The 23,351-nt window shown below is 44.0% G+C and overlaps 1 protein-coding gene across 2 annotated transcripts in view; it reads right to left on the minus strand.

Annotated features, from left to right (window-relative positions):
• Positions 1 to 2,446: 2,446 nt before the first annotated feature.
• Positions 2,447 to 23,351, minus strand: part of JPH1 (junctophilin 1) — an 87,458-nt gene continuing 66,553 nt past the window's right edge. Inside the window, exons 4-6 of one of the 2 annotated variants that reach the window (XM_080646456.1) lie at positions 12,119 to 12,768; positions 4,942 to 5,037; positions 2,447 to 4,481 (exon numbers count right to left, since the gene is read on the minus strand). In XM_080646456.1, the coding sequence (XP_080502582.1) occupies positions 4,957 to 5,037; positions 12,119 to 12,768 (731 nt within the window). In that variant the 3' untranslated portion in view covers positions 2,447 to 4,481; positions 4,942 to 4,956. Of the gene's footprint in view, positions 4,485 to 4,941; positions 5,038 to 12,118; positions 12,769 to 23,351 lie in introns of both variants that reach the window. The other variant, XM_080646457.1, reaches the window with a different exon arrangement.

The following is a 23,351-nucleotide window of genomic DNA, read 5'->3' on the forward strand; positions in this document are numbered from 1 at the left end:
CACACACACATCCCAAATTAATTTATAATGTGCTTACTTCAAAATACCAAGATATCCTTGAAATGCTAAACTTTTGTTAATAATATTTAGTACTTTATAAGGTTCAAAAATAAATATCATAGATAAGTACATTATTAAAAGTCAAGAAATAGAAGGATTGTGAAGACATTAATTCAGATCTCCTAAAACTCCACTATAGTTATAGCAACCAAATGGCATTAAGGGACTGATGGTAATGGGCTCATTCAACCCACCATGTTACTTTGAATTTCACATTTTCTACTTTTTCATGGCTGCTTACTGTGTCAGTGTGGAATAATGCTAGCCAATATATGAAATAAAAAAGCACATTTAGAGGCAAATCAAAATAAATTTTTTAAATAATTTTTGGCTAAAGGATCTTGGGCAAGTCATTTAACTTTTATAGAATTTGTATAAGAATTTCATGAGATATCAATGTGAAAGTTCTTTGTAAAGCAAATGTCTCGTATTCTGTACCGAAAAGCACACATATCAAGAAGAAAGTCTGTGAGTGTGGTGGTTGGTTTTCACAGTGAGAAAGACTTCGCAGATCACCACTGAAGGAAGAACATCCTATGGCCTGTGGCCTTTATAAAGAGGCCTTTAGTGGGATTTCTATTTTTTAATGCGTTTGAGACACTTATAGGCATTTCATATATTTTCCTAGTTTCGTCAATTAGTAAAAGCTACCACGTACAAAGCAGTGACCAGATGCCAGGCACTGTACCAAGCACTTAATGTAAATGAGCTAATTTCCTCCTCACAAGCAGCCTGTGAGGTCAGTGCTGTGGTCACGCTCATTTGACAGAGAAAAAGCCAGGGGAACAGATTAGAGGAGGATGGACAATCAGGACTACAGCCAGAAGTCCATCCACCATTATGGCATTCAACCATATTCATTATGTTATATATATTTTTTGTTATTTTCTTCTATGTCCCATTAATCTGACTCCTATAGAGGTTGTTAGAGAATACTCAAGTACTTTCCAGTACTTTTGGAGTAAGAATGAAATGTTGAACCTTGTTCACAAGCCTCGGATAAGCAAACACAGGTCCGTGAACTGTTCCCGGGGAGGGGCAGACTCCATATGGAGTTGGAAAGTCGAGGCGACACAACTTCCCAGAGCATGAGAGAAGGGTGGCAGGTTGCACAGAGTGTGAGCGTGGGAGCCTACTCATCACGACTCTTAAAATAGTGATTGCATTAAATGGGCGTGCAGAATATTTTTCCAGATTCTTCCCAACCACACAGTCTTCCCCTGAGCTTTGGCTTCAACCATCGTGACGTGGGGTTTGGACATGAATCTGGAATCAATAATGTTTCTAGCACCCTGTGCTTTTCCCGCTTGCTCCAGAACAGTTTGTCCTGTGTTGCGTTCCTTTAGGATTTGCTAGGACAGTGGTCGGCAAACTCATTAGTCAACAGAGCAGCAAACCGCGGCTCGTCGTGAGCCGCGGTTTGCCGCTCTGTTGACTAATGAGTTTGCCGACCACTGTGCTAGAAGATTCATGGTTTAAGTTGATAAATCGTTTGGTAGCCAGAGGTGATCACTTTGTGCATTATTTACATGGAGATCTCAATATACTAGCCCTTGGCAGGAGTGACACACCTGGTAACTTCAAAGCACCCTGGCAGCTCCTGGGCAGCTGTCTGGAGGTCCTTTAATTATACCTCCGAGGCAGCTTGCCTAGCCCAGATCTGAGGGTGGCTTCAAAGGGCGCCCAGGGGCTGGAAGGTCTAGCGACAGCAGGTTCACGGAACTCTCATTGGCCTAAGCTTCCAGAAGTATGCTCAAGCCGTAGGGGCCACAGCAACGTATTAGTTTATTTGGGGCACAATGGTCCAAAATACTTGAGTTAATTGAAAAGTACCTATGCCAAAGGGAATTGACTCCAACTTTGAGTTTTCCTTAAAAACTTGAAACCCTTGCCCAGCTGGCGTGGCTCAGGGGGTTGAGCATCAGCCTATGAACAAGGAGGTCACGGTTTGATTCCCAGTCAGGACACATGTTCGATCCCCAGTAGAAGGCATGCGGGAGGCATCCGATTGATGATTCTCTCTCATCGTTGATGTTTTTATCTATCTCCTTCTCCCTTCCTTTCTGACTTCAATAAAAACATATTAAAAAAACAAAAGGAAAAAACTCGAAACCCTGGGTAGGGCACTAATCCAGTTAATGAAGGCAAGAACCAGAGCAGTGAATCTTATTTTGCAAAATTACATGGAAGGCCCACGATGAAAGAAATGTAGAAAGAAATAACCATGTAGTACAGCTACCTTCTACCACGTGGGTTCTTTGAGCCCCAATTCCCTCCCCCCATCATTTCTATTGTTAATTTCTCGGCAACTCTTTCTTTCAACAACACCACCAAAATTCCACATAACTCCAGACAGTAATTTATGCACAAAGGAGACACACCTACAACTTTTTAAATAACCAACTTCTTTTTTTTTATTAGAGCAAATACAGTTGTGAAAACTGTGCGTTATACATTTTGGTTTCAAGGATTATAAATAAAGGAACTCACAGGTAGGGAGTTCTTTTTTCACAGCAAGAAACTTTAAATAAACAAAGTCATGTTTTATTAAGTACACTGGCAGACTTCATGTGCTGTCCAAAATGTAGAGTACAGTATAACAACCCATTAGAAAGAGCCTTTCATGTAAAATACAGCTGTGCACATTTTAGAAAAATACCGACAATTTGGGCTTTGTTTTAAAAAAGCTTATAAATCATACATATATTTATAAATGGAACCAACATGCTTACTGTATAAACATATCCTTTCGTTATCTTGTTAACCCATTGTTTCAAAGCATTACACATTTTAAATAAACACTTAATAAGATTAAATATTTTATCTTTTTAAAAAAATCAGCTTTCCCAGCGTAAAGAGCTATGGGGTTAGGAAGGAGAAGTGAGAGTATTGAGAATGACACAGGAACTTAATCGTTTCTTGGGTAAAAACATACTTTCTAAATTTCAAAGTCAAAGCAAAATGTAAAAAATAAATATACAAGTTGTAATTTTCATTTGCTCTCTTTCCGCTTTCTTCCATGTTGGTCACACCCAGGATTCTCAACATATTGCACTTCTGCAAGAAACGCCACTGGGTTACTGCCCTGCAGGTGACCACGCACCCAGTTCACCCCTGTGCTAACACGTCAGTGGTCTCTTCTGCATTGAAAGGGTAGCAAATAAGGCCAAGAGAATCGGATTAAACCATGCAGATGGGGAAAATATTCAGGAATAGCTCCCTCTCCACAACGTCATGTTTCATAGAGATCTAATAGAAACCTTTCCTCCCCTGATTTCTTTTTAAATAATTACTTTGAGAAAGACCCTGTAGTTTCTCGAAGTAGGCATGCTTCTGAGTAATAAAGGATACATTATAAAACAGCAAAAAAAAAAAAAATCAGATTATGTCAGAATAACAAAGGACGGTGAAAGACAACTATTGAAACAAAAACGTCTAAGCCTTTAAGATGTGAAATAAAATTAAAAAAGGACTTTGAAAAAACATGAAAGGCATAAAATTGAGAAGCAGTGATTTTACAAAGCTTTATGCTCTACCTGAATGTCTTCAACAAAAATTTTCAGTTGGGAAAAAGAAAAATAAAGGGAAAGAGAAGAGCAGTTATTAATAGCATCTTGCTTAACTTTCATGGGAATTAACATAGCCACTGACAAGATTCTATTTGGTTGTAAAGTACGTCAGCAATGAAACTGAATCCTTTAAACACCGATTAATGCAACCCATGCAACATTCTGACTTCTTAGAATTCTGTTGTCTTTCAGTTTTTAGAATTTAGCACCTCCCGAGTGCATAAATAACGCATTGCAGTAACGTTAAAAATATTTAAAATTGAATTATTTCTTAGGAAGGTAGAATGCTTTCAAATTGCTAACTTTTAAAGATAAACAGCCTTTCACCAACCGTTTAGGAAGACTACGTGGCATTACAAAAATGCTGTATTGTTGTCAAAATCAACACATTTCCTCTAGACTTTTGTTGTTTCTTTCCCTTGAGATGCAACGTGTGTGTGTGTGTTTCATCCAGCCAGGACTGCACGTGGTAGGTGACCGTACATCATATTTAAATAAACAGCAAAAATAGTCGTGCACAAGCAAACGCAACGTTCTCTCCCAGAACGTTTGGGGGCGTGAAAGCAGCAGGTCATGGCGTAAGACTGCTGAGTGATGCTGCTGCCCAGTTCTCGGACCGAGACCGGAGCGGGCGTTGGAAAGGCGGCGGCAGCAACACAATCCTCCGGCCGCATTCCTCGGGTCGGGTCGTTTGTTTCCCCAGCTCCCTACTGCAAACGTCAGATGGTAAAATAGTAAGGCAGCTGTTGACTTCCATCAACAACCAAACACGCAGCTCCATACGTTTCCAGTTTAGTCACACTCCGCTAGGACAGATGGAGCAGCCAGTGCCAGGAACTCCGCCGGATGGGGCTGCTTCAGCAGATTTTAAAAAAGAAGGATTATTAAGTTTTGCGCTCCAACCCGCTGCCTGCTTCAGCTCCCAGAGGACCCCAAAGCCACACAGCACCCCCCCCCCCGCCCCTCCCCGGAACTGGACAGGGCCTCTGGTCGCATTTTCCAAGGTTCCTGTCTCTCGAGAGCCCATCCTAATTCCAAGCCTCCTTCCCTGGGTCTGAGTCTGACCGGGGTGTGCCATTTAAAGGGCTGATGACACCACTGGGCAGAGCTGTGGGCTAAGACGACTAGTTGTCATGACTCCGCCGAAGGGTCCAAACAGTTATATCACTGAGCAGCTATGTGGAACCACATTCAGGCGCAGCCAAAGTTAAAGTGAAGGACAATAGGTCGTTGTTGAAAAGAATGTGAATTTGCACATGGGACAGGAATGCTATGTTTTGGGGTTTGTAACAGAAATCAAGGCTAGTCTTACCTTTCCTAACTCCAATCAAGTTAGAAAGTGAACAAAAAGAATGGCCAACCCGATATTCAACAGCATGACAAGGACAATCATGACTGAATTAGGGCCCTGGAAATAAAACAGAACAGAACAAGCATAACTTTTCCATTTTAATATCAGTACACAAATCAGTTCACAAAAGCAATTACTAAAAATATAAAAATACTCAACACAGTTGTGGTAAAGGAGGCATGAATAATGATAGCAGTTACAAAAGGTGTAAACTAAAAATAGCAATGCCGTATTTAGACGGAGCCATCTCTGAACTTTCACTTAAAAACGAATCCTGCCTTGATTGACTCTAAACTAGGACTTAAAAAAACAACCTGCTACCTTCACCTGGAAACACTGAGCCGCCGTCTGGGTGAGACACAGGTCCCCTAACCAGGTTAGGAACCGCTGTGGGTTGGACAGGCCCTTGTGCAGGTGCAATCCGGACGAGGAAGAGTGATTTCCTCAGAAAGGCAGTTGGCATGTGGGAGGCAAACCTGTAGGACAGGGAGGCCTCCCAGGAAAAACGTTGGGAAAACTCAAAATAAGGTTCTCTCTTGCCTTCTCTGGGCGTCTTTTTTTGGACACCACCCCTTCCTTACAAGTGGGAAGCTGAACACTTTCAGAAATTATTTTACAGGTCTAAGTTTGTTGTTCCTCTGCTCATAATCCTAACCTTTCAGAGGTCAAGCTATCCTGGAGAAATTGCAGAATCCTAGTTTGATAAATACTGCTGTAATAAATACCTCACAGCCCACGGAGCCCAAACTGGGTTGGCTTGTTTGAAAACAAACCAGTTCTGGCTGGTGTGGCTCAGTTGGTTGGGTGTCATCCTGGGCACCGAATGGTTGCTGGTTCAATTCCTGGTCAGGGCACATGCCCGGGTTGTAGGCTCGATCCCTGGTAGGGGGCATATGGGAGGGAGCTGATCTCGATGTTGTTTATGCTCTCACATCGATGTTTCTCTCTCTCTCTCTCTCTCTCTCTCTCTCTCTCTCTCTCTCTCTCTCTCTCTCTCAAAATCAATAAGAAAACAAAAACCCCCCAAACAAAAACCAGGCTTATATGACCCACCTTTTCAGATCTGCCCAAGCTTGGCCTTGTTGATTACAAAGACATGATCTTGGTATTTACTATTAAAATAGTATCTTATTCTCTCTTAAATATATTTTTATTTCAGAGAGAAAAGGAGAGGGAGAGACAGAAACATCAATGATGAGAATCATTGATTGGCTGCCTCCTGCATGCCCCCGACTGGGGATGGAGCCCAAAACCCAGGCATGTGCCCTGCCTGGGAATTGAACCGTGACCTCCTGGTTCATAGGCCAATGCTCAACCACTGAGCCACACCAGCCAGGCTAGTATTGCATTCTTAAATAGCATTAGAAGTGTTCTAAAACTGGTCTCATGACTTAGGTGGGGAGGAAGTTTTGTTCTTAAACATGAGAAAACAGTTGTACTATGTTTGACTACCCAGCGAGACCACAATGAAACTTAGTCCTCAAATGTCTTGTCGTAATTATGAGGGGTTTGGGGTAAGTTTGGAACTGCCGTTGGTCCAGTGCTCCTCTTGCAGGGTGTAGGGCTTAGGTCACACACCCTTCAAGGAGGGCTCCTCCCTGCAGGAGGTCAGGGTGCGTGCGCCATTTTCCTCTATTCTAATGCCTCACGCTTTATTGTCATCTTTGTTAACTGCTGTCGTCCCTCCCAGATTGAGGTCCGCAGCAGCAGGACCTTGCCTTGTTCACCGCTGTGCACCCACACATAGGGTTGCCCGATTCAGTCAGGCAGCCAGTGTTCAATGAAAACCTACCATCTTCTGTCACTTTTCCAGGTGACATGGATGTGGTGAGCAGACTAACGCATGGCATTAAAAGAACAGGGTGGCTAGTAAAATCTGGGTGGTGAAAAGGAGGAAGTAAAAATGGGTGCCCTTGCCATAGGTAGTGTTAGTTCCTAAACCCTAAGGAAATGACAGAAAAAAGAAAACACCGACTGCAGGTCTTCCCATGCCAGGACTGGGCCAAGATGCCTGTGTCGATTATTTTTAAAAATTCTTCACAAGGGATTATTAGTTCCATTTCACGGAGCTGAGAGAGTGTGTTTCCCAAGGTGAACTCAGCCTGTTTGGAAAAGTTAGAACTAGAATTCAATTTTGGTCTGCTTCCGCCAGTGCTCATGTCCTTTTTCTCTGCGTCCCTATGAAAGCCACAGGCCTCAGTTTAAAAAGAATGACTTCCCATCACCTGCTTTAAAGTGGTATTTTCATCTATACCCTATGCTGCTAATATCAGAAAAACATCAGACTTTGGGAAGGACCCGTGTTTCTGTTAGAATACTTGTGTTGTAATTGACTAAGAGAGGACTAACCCAGGCAACTTCTCGATCAAGGTGAACCTAGACCATATCAGGTGGGAAGCTCTTATGACCCAGGAGATAATTCAGATGATGTTTTAATATCACAACAGCATGGAGATTAAGGAAATGCTATGTATACCACCAACTTGATTAGATTTTGCTCACAAATGTGTTACCCATTTTGGAATCGTTTCCACTCTCTGGGGTCAGCGGATTTAATTCCCAACCCCAAAGATAGGGATATGAAAGAAGATGAGGACATTTTTCTATTGAACATATATTTATCCTGTAATATGTTCTAATAGACACACCCACTTATCCTACCATTTATAGTGCCCTCTTTAAGGATGACTCAGTAAAACCAGCAACAAAAGGTTCAACCTGCAACCAGGTGAAAAGTGAGTTCTGGGACGCTGTGTCTGAGAGGCAGATGTCAGGATGCGAGCTCTGTGTTCATCAGGGTGCAAAGCTTTAAGGTGAAGTTCCATAAATATGACTGGTGGCCAGTTGTAGCTTAAAATAGCAAAATGGAAAAAAAAATCAGTCTTGCTTTTCAAGACTGACTGGGACAGGTGTCTTGAAGGAAGCTGTTTCAGGGCAAAGTGCAAGTCTTGATTGGAAGAAAACTTCAGGCAGTTACAAAGTAAAGTGCCAGAAGTCGGAATGTGGGGAGGTGGGCTAACGCAAGAAATCAATATCCGCCCCCCCCCCCTTTTCTTTCTTTAAGAGACTATCCGTTCATTTAAAATGGTGAGGATTTTCCTGCTAGAGAGTACAGTTTATTAACGTTAAATGGAAAACTTCTCCAAAAACAGAAAGACCAAAGCTTAGTTTAGTATTAACAGCAAATTTTAATTATATGGATTGACTTCTTTATGTGTGTGTATGTGTGTGGCCTGACAAGTTTTTCAAACACGTTTTTCAATAGTTCAAAAGAATGACAGGTAAATCTCAAAATGAACTTGGAAGCCGATCAGAGGAACGGCTGGGAAAAAGGGCAGGCAGTTTCCAGAAGGGGTCGAGATTCTTAATTAGAAGAACCCCTCACCATTCTAGCTGACAAGGCTCTACAGATGCTTCTACTGACCCCTACCCAAGTTGCCAGGTTGCAAAATCCTCAAAATATTGTGGTATCACGTGAGTCTACATGCAACCCCTGTCCACAGGGGCCACAAATTTCATCAGGGGGTTACAGAGTAATCCCTGCCATGGCTCCCCCTCTCAGATTCAAGTAATTCATTTGCTCTCAGTGATCAGCCTGTGTCCCAGAAGATTTTATAGATTTCTAGGGGTTCAATCGCCAGGGTGATCCTGAGGGTGATCAGAGAATACTGGAGGACAGCAGGTTCTCGAATAGGTTTTGTTCAACATGGTTTCATTATAAGATGGAGGAGAAAAAAACAAAAAAACAATTCCCGGCCAGGGCCACTGTCTGCGTGGGTTTTCTCCTACATCCCAATGGTGCGCTCATGAATGCATTGTTGTGTCTCCACTGTCCCTATGACGGAAGGTCATCCTGTCCAGGGTGGGTCCCGCCTTGTGCCTTGAGCTGCTGGGACAGGCTCCCGCCACCCACAACCCTGAACTGGAATGAGTAGGTTGGAAAAGAATGATAGTACTTGTTTTTATTTATCTTTCTTACGTATGTATGTAGCTCACATTTATCTCAGTGTTGAATATTAGAGGTGTTTTGGGTCTTTATTTAGAAGTTTGGTGATGGTTTTGTGACCAGAAAAATGCTGGAACTTAGCTCTTGCTTTTCTCAATTAGCCTGTGGTGAATTGGTTTCGTTACCTGTCATTTCACTTAAAGTGGCCATTTCCAAGAACCTATCTGCGTACTGATGACGTTAAGTGGGGACTTACTGTATTTATCAACTATTCATGCTTCAGCTAGTTCCGTGTTGAAGCAAATCTAATAATAGTTTTTGAGCACTCACAATGTGCCAGGTACCAGGCTAAGAACTTTATAAGTATTAGCTCATTTAATCTTCACAACAACTCTATGATAGAGGATGAAGAAACCAAGTCACCGAACAGTTAGGAAACTTGCCTCGGGTCACACAGCAGGGACTTGAACCTAGGGCATTTGGTAGCACAGTTCACACCCTCAGCCACTAGCCTATCCTGTCTCCATAAGCTGGTTGGAATTCTAGAGCTGGTTTGGTGAGCCACCCTACACAGGGCGATTCTGACTCACACCGGATCTGCCAGCTGCCCACAGAGAGCACTGGCTGATTCAGTGTTGTTTTCCCTCAAATGTCTGCTTTAGTGTGAATGTTCCTTTAGGGTGAATGTTCCTATGAATTTCCAAGTTGTTATTTTATCAATCTCTTACTTATACAGTGTCTTCTAATCTCAAAATTGTATTAAATTGTAGTACTCCCCAGTTTTATTATTTATTATTTATTAATACTCACCTGAGGATATTTTTCTACTGATCTTTTAGAGAGAGTGGGAGAGAGGGAAGGACAGAGAGAAACACTGATATGAGAGAAACACCATCAATTGGTTGCCTCTTGCACATGGCCTGGGCTGGGGAGGAGCCTGCAACTGAGGTATGTGCCCTTGACCGGAATCGAACCCGGGAGCCTTTGGTCTGCAGGCCAACACTCTATCCACTGAGCAAAACTGGCTAGGGCCTCCCTGGTTTTAAAAGTTGTTTATTGACTAACGTGAGGGTAATTTTGTCACTTCCTACATCTCTGTGAAGAAAACAGTGATCAGGGTGTGAAAGGCAGCTTTTGATTATTATGAGAAAGAGAAGGTTGTTAAAATCTTCCCACGAAGGTGCCACGTCAATCCTGACTTCGGTGCCCATGGCAGACAGAGGTGAGAGCTGCTCTGCCTCCTTGGGGTGTGGAAGGGAACCTGGGAGACCAACCTACTGAGCTGGGAGATGCTTGGCTAACTCCAAGAATCACACAATTCCGCACATAAGTCAGATGCTTTTTCTAAACAAGGAGACTATAAAGTTTATAAGGAACTATTACAGATAGGAGCTAGGGAACTCACCCAATTGTAAGACACCAGGGCATATGCTTCCCCTGGGTCAGTTCTGGAAGTCAACTGAACCCCACTACTGGGAACCCAAAGCTACAGATATAGGGCTTGGCAGTGTTTGAATTTCCCCCTTGTAAATCAGGCAAACTAATACCAATATAAATGTGAGGTTTTATTAATCTGTGGATAAAAATTCTGAAAGCCTAATGAGAAGTGAATTATTACATTTAACAACTTCAGTAGTGATATCATGTATATTATAGATATAATATCAGGATACTGATATATCAATGTTAAAAACTAAAAAAAAGAATGCTTATTGAATAGTCAGAGTCTCAAAGTTATTCTGTTTTGAAACCATCTATCCTTATGGGGACTGACTCTCAGAAAGATAATTCAGTTAATCTGATTAATATATATACTTAATTAAAAAGATGAGAATTTGAAAAAAAGGGTGGGAACCAGTGTTTACAGATATTAGCAAAGTCAACAAACCTAAGAAGTTTCAAACATAAGTTAATTAAAAAAATGAATTTCAATTGTTTAAACCTGTGAATACATTAAACAGACAAAAGAAACTGGTGATTGTATTATATTCTTGTTTGCTAAAATACTAACCCACACCTTTATGCAAATATGTCTCTGAAATTACTAGTAAACATTGGGTTGGCTGTGGCTTCTACCATAAGCTAAACATGCAACACCTCTGTTCCAAAGGCATATGAATAGGTTGGTCAACTGTCTATCAGAAAATACTCTGCTTCAGATTTTATAAATTCTATAGAATTTGATAAAATCCAAATTCCAGTTATCATTAAATCAAACTCATTTGATTGAGGATACATGTATTAATAACTGAAAGCTAACTCGTTGAATAACAAAAACTTAGCTTCTCAAGGCTGATGATAAAACCAGCATCTACCAGAAATATGAAATGCCAGGAGCACTAACACTCTGAGGGGTTAGAAGACCAAAGTCGTCATCTTAAACAGTTGCAACCTGGCTTTAATTAAGTAAAATCCAAACAAACTATTTATGAGAATAATTCACAATTGCTAGAAAAGATGTTCTTTTGTCTAAATGTACTGACTGTTTTGGGGAGTCAAAAGGTGGGCTAAGAACTTAGCAAATGGTGGTGGAACACTCTTCTTAGCTGGAGCTCTGAGCTTTGTGGCCATCGGGGCGTCAGCTTTTGTTCTGGACTGCATGTTTGTGTCCCTCCAGAATTCAGATGTTGACACCCTACCCACCAATGTACTGTGGTGGTATTTGGAGATGGGGGTCTTTGGGAGGTAGTTAGGTTATGAGGGCAGAGCCCTCCTGATGGGTTAGTGCCTTATAAAAACGAGGCAGAGAGAGCTTGCTTTCTCTCTCTCCCTCAGCTGGGTGAGGACACAGGGAGAAGATGGCCTATGAACCAGTATGTGGGTTCTCACCAGACACCAAATCTCCGGGGACTTGACCTTGGAACTCCCCACCCAATCTGTGGTATTTCTGGGAGAGCAGTCCCAACTAAGACACCTACCAGGAGTGATGCGGTCCCAGCCGGTCGTGTTTTCACCTACCTGAAGGATGTCTAAGGTGGGTGGGTGGCTGGCTGGCTGAACATGGAGGAATTTCTGTCCAGAAAGCTTTTTCCTGTCTCCAGCTACACACGGGCTCAGCTCTACTCTAAACAGCCCTATGTGTGTCAAGACTTTTGCGAGCCTAGCTGCCATCAAGGTGCAAGTCACCCCATGCTGCTCCCCAAAAGAACCAGAGTGCGGAAAGGAGGGGAAAACACATCTCAGACAACTTACTGAATTGGCTTCTTTTTCCGAAGTAGGGCACGAATCGTTGCTTGCTGGATTCTTTGGTATAGCAAGTTCAGACTTCTTAGCTTTTGGCTCAGCTTTGCTTTCTTTGGCAACTGGTTTTGTCACAGACTTAGGGGGACTCCACTTGTTGGGTGTCGGCTTGTGCACCAGCGCCGAGGAAGAGTGGCCGGATCCTTCATCTTCCCGCACATCTTCCGAAGGGTGCTTGGTGGGGGCGTTCAGTTTCACGTAGTAGCCGTGGTACTGAGAGTGCAGCTCCCCGTTACTGGGGTTGGGGACATGGTGGCGGCCAGAGTACTTGGACTGGGGCACGGCGGCTCCCATCTCCTTCGAGGGAGCCTTTGACATCAGGGGCTTGTTGACGATGGCCGTCACCTGCTCATCAGCCACACTCCTTTTGTCACGGTTGAGTCTGGCCCCTGAGCTGGGGTTCTGCTTCCTCATGGGCTGGGGGGAAGGCTGGGGAGAGTGGCTTTGTCTGGGATGTGTCTCAGGAGTGCTCGGGGGTGTCGTGCCTTTGCGATAAAAATGAGGAGATTCCTTTGGTGAAGGTGGCTTTTCCGGTACCTTTTCTTCTGGATTTTCTTTAGCATCAACACCTTCCTGAAATCTCTGTTTGATATAATCTGGGCCTGGCGGGGAAAAGTGACAACAGAAAGGAAGGTGATAAAAATAAGGCATAAAGGTTTCATCCTCATAGTATGCATCTACAGCAGGTCCCCAAAAAACGTGGTTTCGTTCAATGCCGATGAGATGCCCTAGGAACTTATATCAATTAGCCAGTGGGAAAACTGGTTTCATTACAAGTCATTTCACTTAAAGTAATAGAACCTATGGATGAAGTTAAGTGAGGACTCAGCAAACATGCAGTAAGTCAGCTTAACCTTTCTTCTTTTTCTCTTAAATGTACTTTTGAGGCTTTGACTAAGCACAAGCACATTTCATTCCCCAAAAGGTTACCTATTGCTGAAAATGTGTTTTTTACATTAACATATGTGGTATTTATACTATTCTGATGGTCATAAAAGTGAAACCATTGTGACTTCCTTAATAAGTGCACTGGCCCTGCCTACTCACAGAACACGGAGGCAGAATTCACGTTGAGGGAGCCCTGCTGACCACACCATAGGGATCTGCACATTCAAATTGGGTGGCATAACTACAACACAGATCTTACACTCATGTCAGTGAAATGGACTCATGCTCAATATGTAATAAATTACACTGTATGAGGCGAACCTACAGATTATATATCTATTGTGTTAATCCTCAACTTGATATTTTTTTCCATTGATTTTTCAGAGAGTGGGAGGGAAGGGAGGAGAGAGAAACGTAAATGTGAAAGACACATGGATTGGTTGCCTCCTGGACCGGGGCCAGGGAACGAACCCGAGATCCTTTGGTGCGCAGGCCAACGCTCTACCACTGGCCACAGGGACCAGGGCAACCTATTTCTAAGGATCCTCCTTCTAAGGATCATTTCAAGTTCCTCGTTCAGAGCCACGTCTGTGGTTTAGGTTGCACTTGACGAAAGAACTCGCACACAGTCCTTCCCAGCATGGGCTTGCACTGCAGGCATCAAAGTCAAGACAGGGCAGTTGTCTTTGGCCCTCAGGTCTCAGGATGGTTTATAACAATCCCATGTTATTTTTATCAATGGGAATCCTTTCATTCAAAAAAGGGACTCTGGTGCATTGTTATTTTATATGGGAGATCTCGGGAGGGAGGGGAGGGAGTGAGGAGTAGAGACACAGGAAGTGCAGCACAAGATGGTACCAGTCAATGAGCGTTTAAGGATGCCAGTGGTTCAGGCAGGGGGCACTGCTGGGGCTCTCAGGGACAGCGCTCCAAGGAAGTTTCCTCCTGCTAGGGACTTCGCCTCCCAGCCCCTCTCCTAGAACCAGGTCATGCACATCCTCTGGCCACCACTCCACCATCGGCCACTTTTCACGTCACCAGGTAAAGCCAAGGTCACACAGTGCAGTTGGTCCTCTGTTCTGCACGTGGGCAGGAGCGGACAATGTCATCTCTCCTGTGTACACGGGAGAAACCACCCCACCAATTGCTGACAGGACTTGACCAGCTCTTGTCAACTGCACGGCATGCATTTTCCTTTTGCCCCCCCACAACCCTGAGGGGCCGAAAATCAATTATCCTCATTGTTAAAAAGACATGCTGCCTGTTTACACTTGCAATTGCTCTTCCCTTGGTGGTCTGAGTAATAATTTGTTAGGAGACTGCTATTTATTATACAAGGTATTTTCCCTGCTATTTATTATACAAGGTGTTTTCCCTGCTATTTATTATACAAGGTATTTTCCCAAATTCCAAGCCTCATCAAACTCTTAGGAAGCAGGCATTATATCGACTTTACTGATGTGGAAACAGCTGTAGCAGCGGAAAAACCAAATGTCACAGAGCTATGTATCCTTAAGATGAGATAGAATACAATGTATAAGGTAATGTTTTAAGCCCATAAATGAGAATTCCTAAGGACCCACAATTATAATTGTATTCCAGGCAAAAACATAATAGCATTATCCCACCTCCCATCCTCCAAAGACAAATCCACCCTGGGGGGTTCGGATTTCCTGGTCTGTGTGGCCCAGTGGTAGAGCGTTGACCTGTGCACCAAAGGGTCTCGGGTTCGTTCCCTGGCCCCAGTCCAGGAGGCAACCAATCCATGTGTCTCTCACATCGATGTTTCTCTCTCCCCCGTTCCGTCCTTTCATGATCACATGTCAACAGTGGTGGTGTTTTTTCTAAATTCAGTATAAGCACCCTCTTTTTAAAAGTTGGCAGTTTTCTTTTAAAAATAAATTGTTGACACAGAGAAAGGCCTCTTGGGTGAGTGAAGAAAAAGGAGAAACTGCAGTTTCTTTTCTGAATTTGTTCTTGGTGCTGTGACAGGGACATAGCACCCTGAGGGCTGGGCTTCACCCGCAGGCTGGCCCTGGGGTTCAGAACCCATTCGGGTCACTTCCATTGGCTGTCCACAGAGGGGCCCCTCTTCCTCCGATTGTGGAATTGTTTTTACAGAGCCTCTCTCCTGTCAAAGCAGCTGCCCACCAAGTGAGAGCTGACAGCAAGGAGGAGACAGAGGAAACACTAACAGCGACAAGAGACCGATTATTTGGAGGGGGGGGGGACCTCAAAGTAATTCAGTCATCATGGGTCCAAGGAAAATAACTTTTTTAAAGTCAGCACTTCAGGGAATATGCTTTAGTTATCTGGAAAAAGAGCATGAAGCTATCTTAAATACAAAGCACATTTTTAAATGCTTTTTGTAAATACGACTCTCTGTACTTTTTTTAAAATAAATTTTTATTGATTTCAGAGAGGAAGGGAGAGGGAGAGAGAGAGAAATGTCAATGATGAGAATCATTAATCGGCTGCCTCCTGGATACCCCACACTGGGGAATCGAGCTCGCAACCCGAGCATATGCCCTGATGGGAATCGAACCATGACCTCCTGGTTCATAGATCGATGTTCAACCACTGAGCCGCACTGGCTGGGCTCTCCCTACTTCTTCACTTATGCTCCCATTAATAGGCCAAGTTGGCAATACTCTGGCCACCGGAGGGAGGAATATGTGTTAATGGATTTATGAAGCTATCGTTTGGACTCCATTGAACATAACTCATTACGTTTATTAACCAGTCTACTCCCTTAGATCTGTAGAAATCTGATTTGTTGCTTCTTTTGACATACTTTTTCTGTTCTAAATGTGTTAGGAAAGGCATTTCTTTTGCAATTGCTTGTGACACTCTCCTAAGACGCCGTTTTCAGGCATATTCATGTGGATTTCTCTATAGGGCTTCCAGTGAAATTAAAAATCTGTTGCGTTCCAAGAATTTACTAGAAGGATGGAAGTACACTCTAGCACAGGCTGTCCGATTTGAAAGGGTCCTAGCATTACTATGCATTGAACGTAGCTGGGTCAGGGACTCCATGTCCTCCACAGCTCTGGCTCCAGAGCTGCCGCCTCAGAGACACCTGGGGTACGACTCCCGGAGACTTAGATTTCATGAGGATGAAGAGAAGCCTAGAAATCTTGAGGTTTAACAAGTATTTCAGGAGGTTCTAACGGATCCAGCCACAGGCGCTTGAAAGCAGCAAGAAAACATGGTGACCAGTGGTGGTCCTCGCTCCAGCCCTGCTGGCAATGATTCCAGTGATGCCGTCATATGGGGCCTGGGCTCTGATTGAGGATATACAGTTAAAATTTCCAGAATAAGATCAAATGCATTAGAAACAAGACATTTAATATAAGGCAGAGGACAGATGTTGTTCCTGGACTACCTTCTTGGAAGGCACACGTTGTGTCTGCTACTTGTCTGATGTAGGAATGCATGTCAGCCTCGCCAGGCCAGCGTGAAGCTGATGAGATACAGCAGTTCATGAGAAAGACTTGTCAGAACAGTGCCACGGAGGAAAAGGATGGCGAGTGCACAAGGCGTTTTCATCTGTTTTCACTGACAGGATCTATGAATCTTAAGGGGTTTATCCCTGGAGGATTCCTTTGGGAATCAGGTCACATGCTCACTGACATACCACACAATGTGAACCAAGAACATTCAGAAAATGCCATTCAGCACCAGTGAAAGGTTACTGGCTGCAGTGGGCAGGAAGGCTCTGAACAGCGATGGCAGATGGTAACAGCAGGGTACCCAGCTGGTTCTCACAGGTGAGCTTTGGGGGGCTGGCCATGGGCAGAAGCAGCACCATGAAGATTCCCCCAAAACAAATGTCTGCAAGGGCAGTGCTTGGGAGCAGAGGCTCTGTAGCATCAGCAGAAGTCATGACATGGAGACTGCCTTTCAGCAAAGCAGAACCACATGGAACAATTCTAAAAAGAAGACAGGGCTGGCAGGAGAACCACTTTTACCTGCAATGTGGGAAGAAAACCACTTTCCTACAGGACTTCAATCCCGTCTCTGACAAGACGGCCGTGTCTGAACACAGCCACAGCAGTCTTGTCTGAGGGACGTCCATTTCTGTCCCTTGCACATGGCTGGCACTCAATACACAGCTGTGAAACTGAATGAATAAGTGGTAAGAATAACCAGAAAAACCATGAATTATTCATTACATATCAACTAGTAGATTATTCCATTTCCCATTTTCTATGAAATAGTTGGTTCAGATTTTGGCAAGTGAGTTGAGAGAAGTCGTCTATTCCAGAATGCTTCTCTTGTCTTAACCATAAAATTTACATATTAATGACAGGCATAGGAAATTACATGATGAATATGTGCTTTATCTCTAAAGATTTCTTTTAAATTTTTATTGAATTTATTGGGGTGCCATTGGTTAATAAAATTATATAGGTTTCAGGTGTGCAGTTCTAGAATGCAGCATTTGTATATTGTATTGTGCGTTCACGAAGTCAGGTCTCCATCCATCACTATTTATCCCCCCTTAACTCTCTTCTAACGTCCCCTTTCCCTCTAGTAATCACCATACTATTGTCTGAGTTGTTTTTTCCCCCCTTAATCTCTTCACCTTTTTCACCCAGTCCCTTCTTATCATTATGTCCTATCTATTTCATTGGTAATTTATTTTGTTCATTAGATTTCACATATAAGTGAAATCATATGGTGCTTGTCTTTCTCTGACTGGCTTATTTCTCTTAGCATAATACTCTCCACGTCCATCTATGCTGTTGAGACCCCATGCTTCTCAGAGGGAATCCCTTCCGAATCTCAGGGGCTGCCTGTGGGAGGGGGGGTCAGCCCTTTTTGTGCTTCCATCCTTTTTATCAGTCTCAATGTGGTTTCAATCTTTGCTTGTAAGACTTCTCTTCAGCAAAAGGTAAGATTTCCTTCTTTTTTATGGCCAAGTAATATTACATTGTGTAAATAAATGTACCACAGCTTTATTAATCCACTCATCTAAGGATGGGTACTTGGGCTGCTTCCAAATCTTGGCTATTGTAAATAATGAATACAGGAGTGCATATATAGTGTTCTTTTGAACTAGTGTTTCGGGTTTCTGTGGATATATTTACAGAAGTGGAGTCACTGGGTCATAAGGCAGTTCTGTTTTGAATTTTTCGAGTTGGTTCCATACTGCTTTACACAATGGCTGCATTAATTTCCTTTCCCACCAACAATGCATAAGGGTTCCCTTTTTTCCACATCCTCACCAATACTTGTTTTTTGTTGTTTTATTGATGATATAGCCATTCTGACAGGGGTGAGGTGATATCTCATTGTGATTTTAACTGGTGATTAGAGATGTTAAATATCTTTTCATGTCTATTGGCCATTTGTATGTCCTCTTTGGAGGCTGACTGTACTCTGGAAGTATTCAAATTGCATGAGGTAGGTTCTCAGTGAGTCGCCAGGTAGAGGTGAGTGGTGTTCACTAGGTTGATACAGTTTCAAACTCTGTGTCCTTGCTGGGCCTGAGGCCATTCAGCAAAGTCCCAGGGTATACCAAGACTAGCTGCCATCTGCCTGGTGCCTGCAGGCCTTTGTGGTGAGACGGGGGTCTCGGAGCCATCAGGGTGAGGCAACAGAGTTTATTACTCCAAAAGGGACCAAGACTTGGCCTTGTAAATGGAGGGCTCTGCCCCAGTCGGGAGTGTGAGAGAAAAATGTCCCCCGTCCTACACCACACAACTAAGTCTGCCTCAGATTCTGTCAGGAGCCTGATCTCAGCAGGGCAAGGCTGCCGGGTGGATGGGGCTAGTGGATCTCCCCTGAGGAGGAGGTGCTGATCAAGCTTAGGGGAGGGTGGGGGGAGTGGCCCTTGCCCCAGAGTCATTCAACTCAGTCTGTCTCTCATTCTGCCTGTACCTCAGTAGGGTGGAGCCCAGAGACTGGGTCCCGTAGATCTCCAGTTAGGGGGAGGCGCCAGTCAGGTTCACGGGAGAGTGGGAGAAATGGCCTCCACTCCAAAGTCACACCTCAGTTAGTGACAGCACGTGAGTCTTCCTGGACTTCTATATCCTGGTGCAGGCAGCTGATGCTGTATGGAGGGGAGTGCTCCACCCAAGAAAGACCACTTCTGCTGTGTGGGAGAGTGACTCAGCACAGGGATCGTGGTGGCTGTCCCTTCAGCTCTCTCCCCAGAGCCACACACCCCAGACTCTCCTCATCTGACTTTAGTCTGCTCTACCTTCCCTTTGCCAGAGCCCAGAGTGAGTGGCTGCAAATGAGATTTTGTGCATTGGCACTGTAGGAGGACACCTGTGTCTCTAGCACATTCCTTGGTAGACAGACTCCCTGCTGATTTTCTCAGCTGGATGTTATGAGGGCGCTTCTTCCTGGCTCTGGGCTGAAGAGCCCAGTTTGGGGTTGAGACCCCACGCTTCTCAGAGGGAATCCCTTCTGAATCTCAGGGGCTGCGGGAGTCAGCCCTTTTCATGCCTGCACCCTTTTACCAGTCTCAGTGTGGCTTCTTCTGTAAATCTTTGGTTGTAAGACTTCTCTTCAGCTAGTCTTCAGATGGTTATTGAGGTTGCTTGCTCTATATTTTAGTTGTAATTACAGTTTGGTCCAGCGAGGAGGTGAGTGTAACATTCACCTCCTCTGCTGCCATCTTGGATCCCTCTTCTCTAAAGAGTTCTGATTCATAACAGAAATGTGAACCTCAGCCCACAATAACCTATGCCAAACACCTCAGTTTTTACTTAAAATTTATTGGTGTGTGCAAATACATGCTACTATGGACGGTATGTGTGCTTCCCAAATTCACAGTTTGGAGGTGTGGCCACAGGGAGGTAAGTAGGATTAGATTATATCATGTGTGTGAAAACCTTATGATGGAATCAGTGAACATGCAAAAAGAAGAAGGCACAGCAGAGTTCTGTCACGCCCCTTGCATGCACCCAGGAGAGGCGAACTCATGTTCTGGGAACAGCCCTCTTCTCCCTGACAACGCCAGCATCATGACAAGGTAGGAGAAGGCTCCCCAGCACCCACCTCCCTTTCCTTTCTCTACCTGCCTCTTGTCCTTGAGGGGAATTCTCCCTAGCACCTACCTTCCTTATCCTACCAAGCTCTCATCCTAGGGAAGAAGTGTCCCCCTCACTACCTACTTATCTTTCTCCACTTACTTCTCATCCTTGGGAAGAAGTGGGGAGGAGGCTATCTCCTTCCTCTCCCTACTACCTGCACTGGGCTTGCTATCTCCAAAGAGGGGCTCCCTGTAAGACATCTGCCACATTCCAGGGCAGTGTTTCTTGGTCTTTTTAAATTCATGCCCTGTCACTTTGATAAACATAAAAATTTTACACTCTACTTAAGATACTTCATTTTTAATATTAAGTGATTTGACTAAAAGGAAATTGTAACAGTGGGACAAACAACCATATGTATATAGTTTCTTGAACTCACCATGTCCCACTCCCCCTTCCTGAGTGACCACCTGAGGCCTCTCATCTTACTTTTCCTGGCTTAGCTACCTGATTTCACTTGAAGCAGAGCGGCTCCTTGGGGCAGACTCACATTGCCACCAAAGCTCACAAGACTGATGCAGGACAGCAGAAGTCCAGCTCATTATTTTAGAACCACCAATGCCAATGTCACATAGGCCAGGGGACTTGCCCTGATACCACCAGTGCATGCTCTCCTTGTGGTCGACCTCCACCAGGAGCTCAATCAACATGAGAAGGTTGCTAGTGAACACGAATCAGGACACAGAGCATGAGGTGAGTCAAATTTCCGAAGGCCTGAGGCTCAGCTAGCCTGAGGCAGCCAATTCCTCAGTGGGGTCATCTTGCCAATAAAGCCACACAGTGTTGGTGACAGCTCCTGCATCCTTCCCCATTATAGCAATGTCCTTCCAATGCAACCGCTAGACTCGAGCTTACGTTTTGGCCAAGGTTCCTCTCTCCTTTGGACAGTATTTACGTGGGTGCTGCCAACACTTTTCTCTGCGACTCTTTCCCTGTACTCTTTGGGTGACCAATTCTGTCTTTAGATATTTTAATACACTCAATCAGGTGACAAGGACATCTCGCAACTCTGAAACCCAGGTGATCACTTCTGAGCCCTTTATATATCTCTGTGTAGTATCCTGGGCTCATTTTATAATTCAACTCTCAGAAGGCAACCTTTTTCTAAATTCTTGGGGGATGATTCACTCTACCGTGCGTGTATGCAGTCACCTACACACATTCACAGCCGTTTGTATGCTTTATTTACTAGAATTTAACCCTTTACTCAAAGCCATCCCACAGGGCTTGATTCCTCCCCAGCCCCCCGCTTAGTTTTAACTGAACTGCAGAATCATCCAGTTTTGAACTAAAAGCATAAGATTTAACAAAGAGGGTAAATACGTGAAAATATTGCCAGGTCCTGAGGTAGGTAACTTATTATGAAAGTGACCAGAACATCAGCCCTGATGGACATCCTTCCCCAGGGTTAACAACTTCTCCGCAGGACACATGTACTTCCAACAATGGAAACATTTATAGGTGAGATACCTAAATTGAACGAGCAGCCTGACTTAGGAAAAATACTTAAACCCTTTCAGAGGTGCCTGACTTGCTCACCCTGTAACGTGGAGGGGGAAAGCATGAGTTATGGAGTTAAGCTCCCTGCAGAAGCTCAATCACACTCAGTACAGAAAAGACTTTCTAGACAGGTGCCGAAGGAAGTGCTGGCTGTGGGTAAAGGGGACTGCTGCCTCCCCACCCCTGGGCCTTGTCTCAAACAGAGCCCTTGTTGTCATCCCCTGCTCTGGGGATATATTCATTACTGACCAACAACGAGCTTCCATGAAGCCGGTTTCACTCAGAAAGGGTGCAATTACATTTTCCCACAATATTCCCTGACCACCCCCCACCCCCCCAAATGCTTTTACAACCATAAAAGGCTTTTAATACCATTTAGTCTGGGAAAGTGAGATGACCTTCTGTATCATTTACCTCTTGGTAACACACCTAATAGAAATCTATAGGGAACCCTTTCCCCAACAGAATCCAGAAACTGCCATCTGCAGACAATGGGGAGTTTGTTTGCTTTCAGAGCCGCTCAGTCAGTGCTGATTCCTGAGGCAGTGTGGTTTCCTGACAGTGTGAGCACTGCGGGGAGGAGCCAGCCCTTCCCAGCTCTCACCTTACAACAGGCCATTCGCTAATGTACTTAGGTACCAGGGAAGGGAGTTGATTTCACACCAGCCAACAGTTTCTTCCCACCTAAGGTCACCATAAAAATTGGAAATTTCCCTTTCTGGACAAAACATATATACATACATGTTAAATGATTTCAATCTCAGCCACAGGTTAAAAATAACGCATGCGAAGGAGAACACACACGATCCCCACTGCCTCCCCTGAGCTGTTACAGAAGCCACTCTGTGACAAGTCCATCACTCAACCGACCGGACTGGGCCTCTCATAAAAAGTCTTCTGAACCGGCCTTTACTGTCTTCATTCTTTGCAGATAAAAACAACAACATCCCGTTACTTTCTCTTTCCTCCGTCCTTTATTGCAGCCACACTTTCTAGCTTTTATATGGATTTTGCTATTCTGTTCACTCTGACTTACCTTGTTCATTCAGTCACAGCGATGTCCCGGGGGTTCCAATATTCTCTCACCTTCATTGGAACCCAGTGTGTATAGAACACACATGCTGTGCAGGGTGCTAGTTATCCAGCTTGATTTAATAGAAACCAATGTGGAAAATTCTTTGCCAAGAAAATACATATTTTGATATTTAGGACATTTTGGTTCTTCTTCCCTTAGAAATCTATTGAACCCTCAATCAATCCCCAGAAAGATGTTAAGACAATAGAAAAACACATAAAAATGGCTATTGCCATTTTATTAACACCAGGATATTATAGAAAGGGATGGAGGCAGTCTAGTTGGAAACCACTAGGAAGTGACTTCAATATTTAAATCCACTGCAAACATTTGCTTATTGCTATTTTATAACACTCGAGAGACAGATAATCAGGACTGACTTTTATTTTCTGAGGTTGTCACTTTCTCTGCATCCATCATGACATACATCGTCATCTCAACCTGAGCAGAGTCACGTCTTTAAGCGGGATGTTACCTCCTAACCACAGTTCTGGGAGCCTCAGTTCAAGTATGTTTCAAAAGGACTTGTACGCATGCATATTAGCATAACCAGTGGACACAGACACTGGGGGCTTGCCCGGAGTGGCAATGGCTGGGGAGGGGGGGTCAGTTGGGGAAAAAGGAGACACATGTAAAACTTTAGACAATAAAACACACACACACACACAACATT

This window comes from Plecotus auritus, assembly GCF_963455305.1.
Source record: "Plecotus auritus genome assembly, chromosome: 11".
Lineage (NCBI taxonomy): Eukaryota > Metazoa > Chordata > Mammalia > Chiroptera > Vespertilionidae > Plecotus > Plecotus auritus.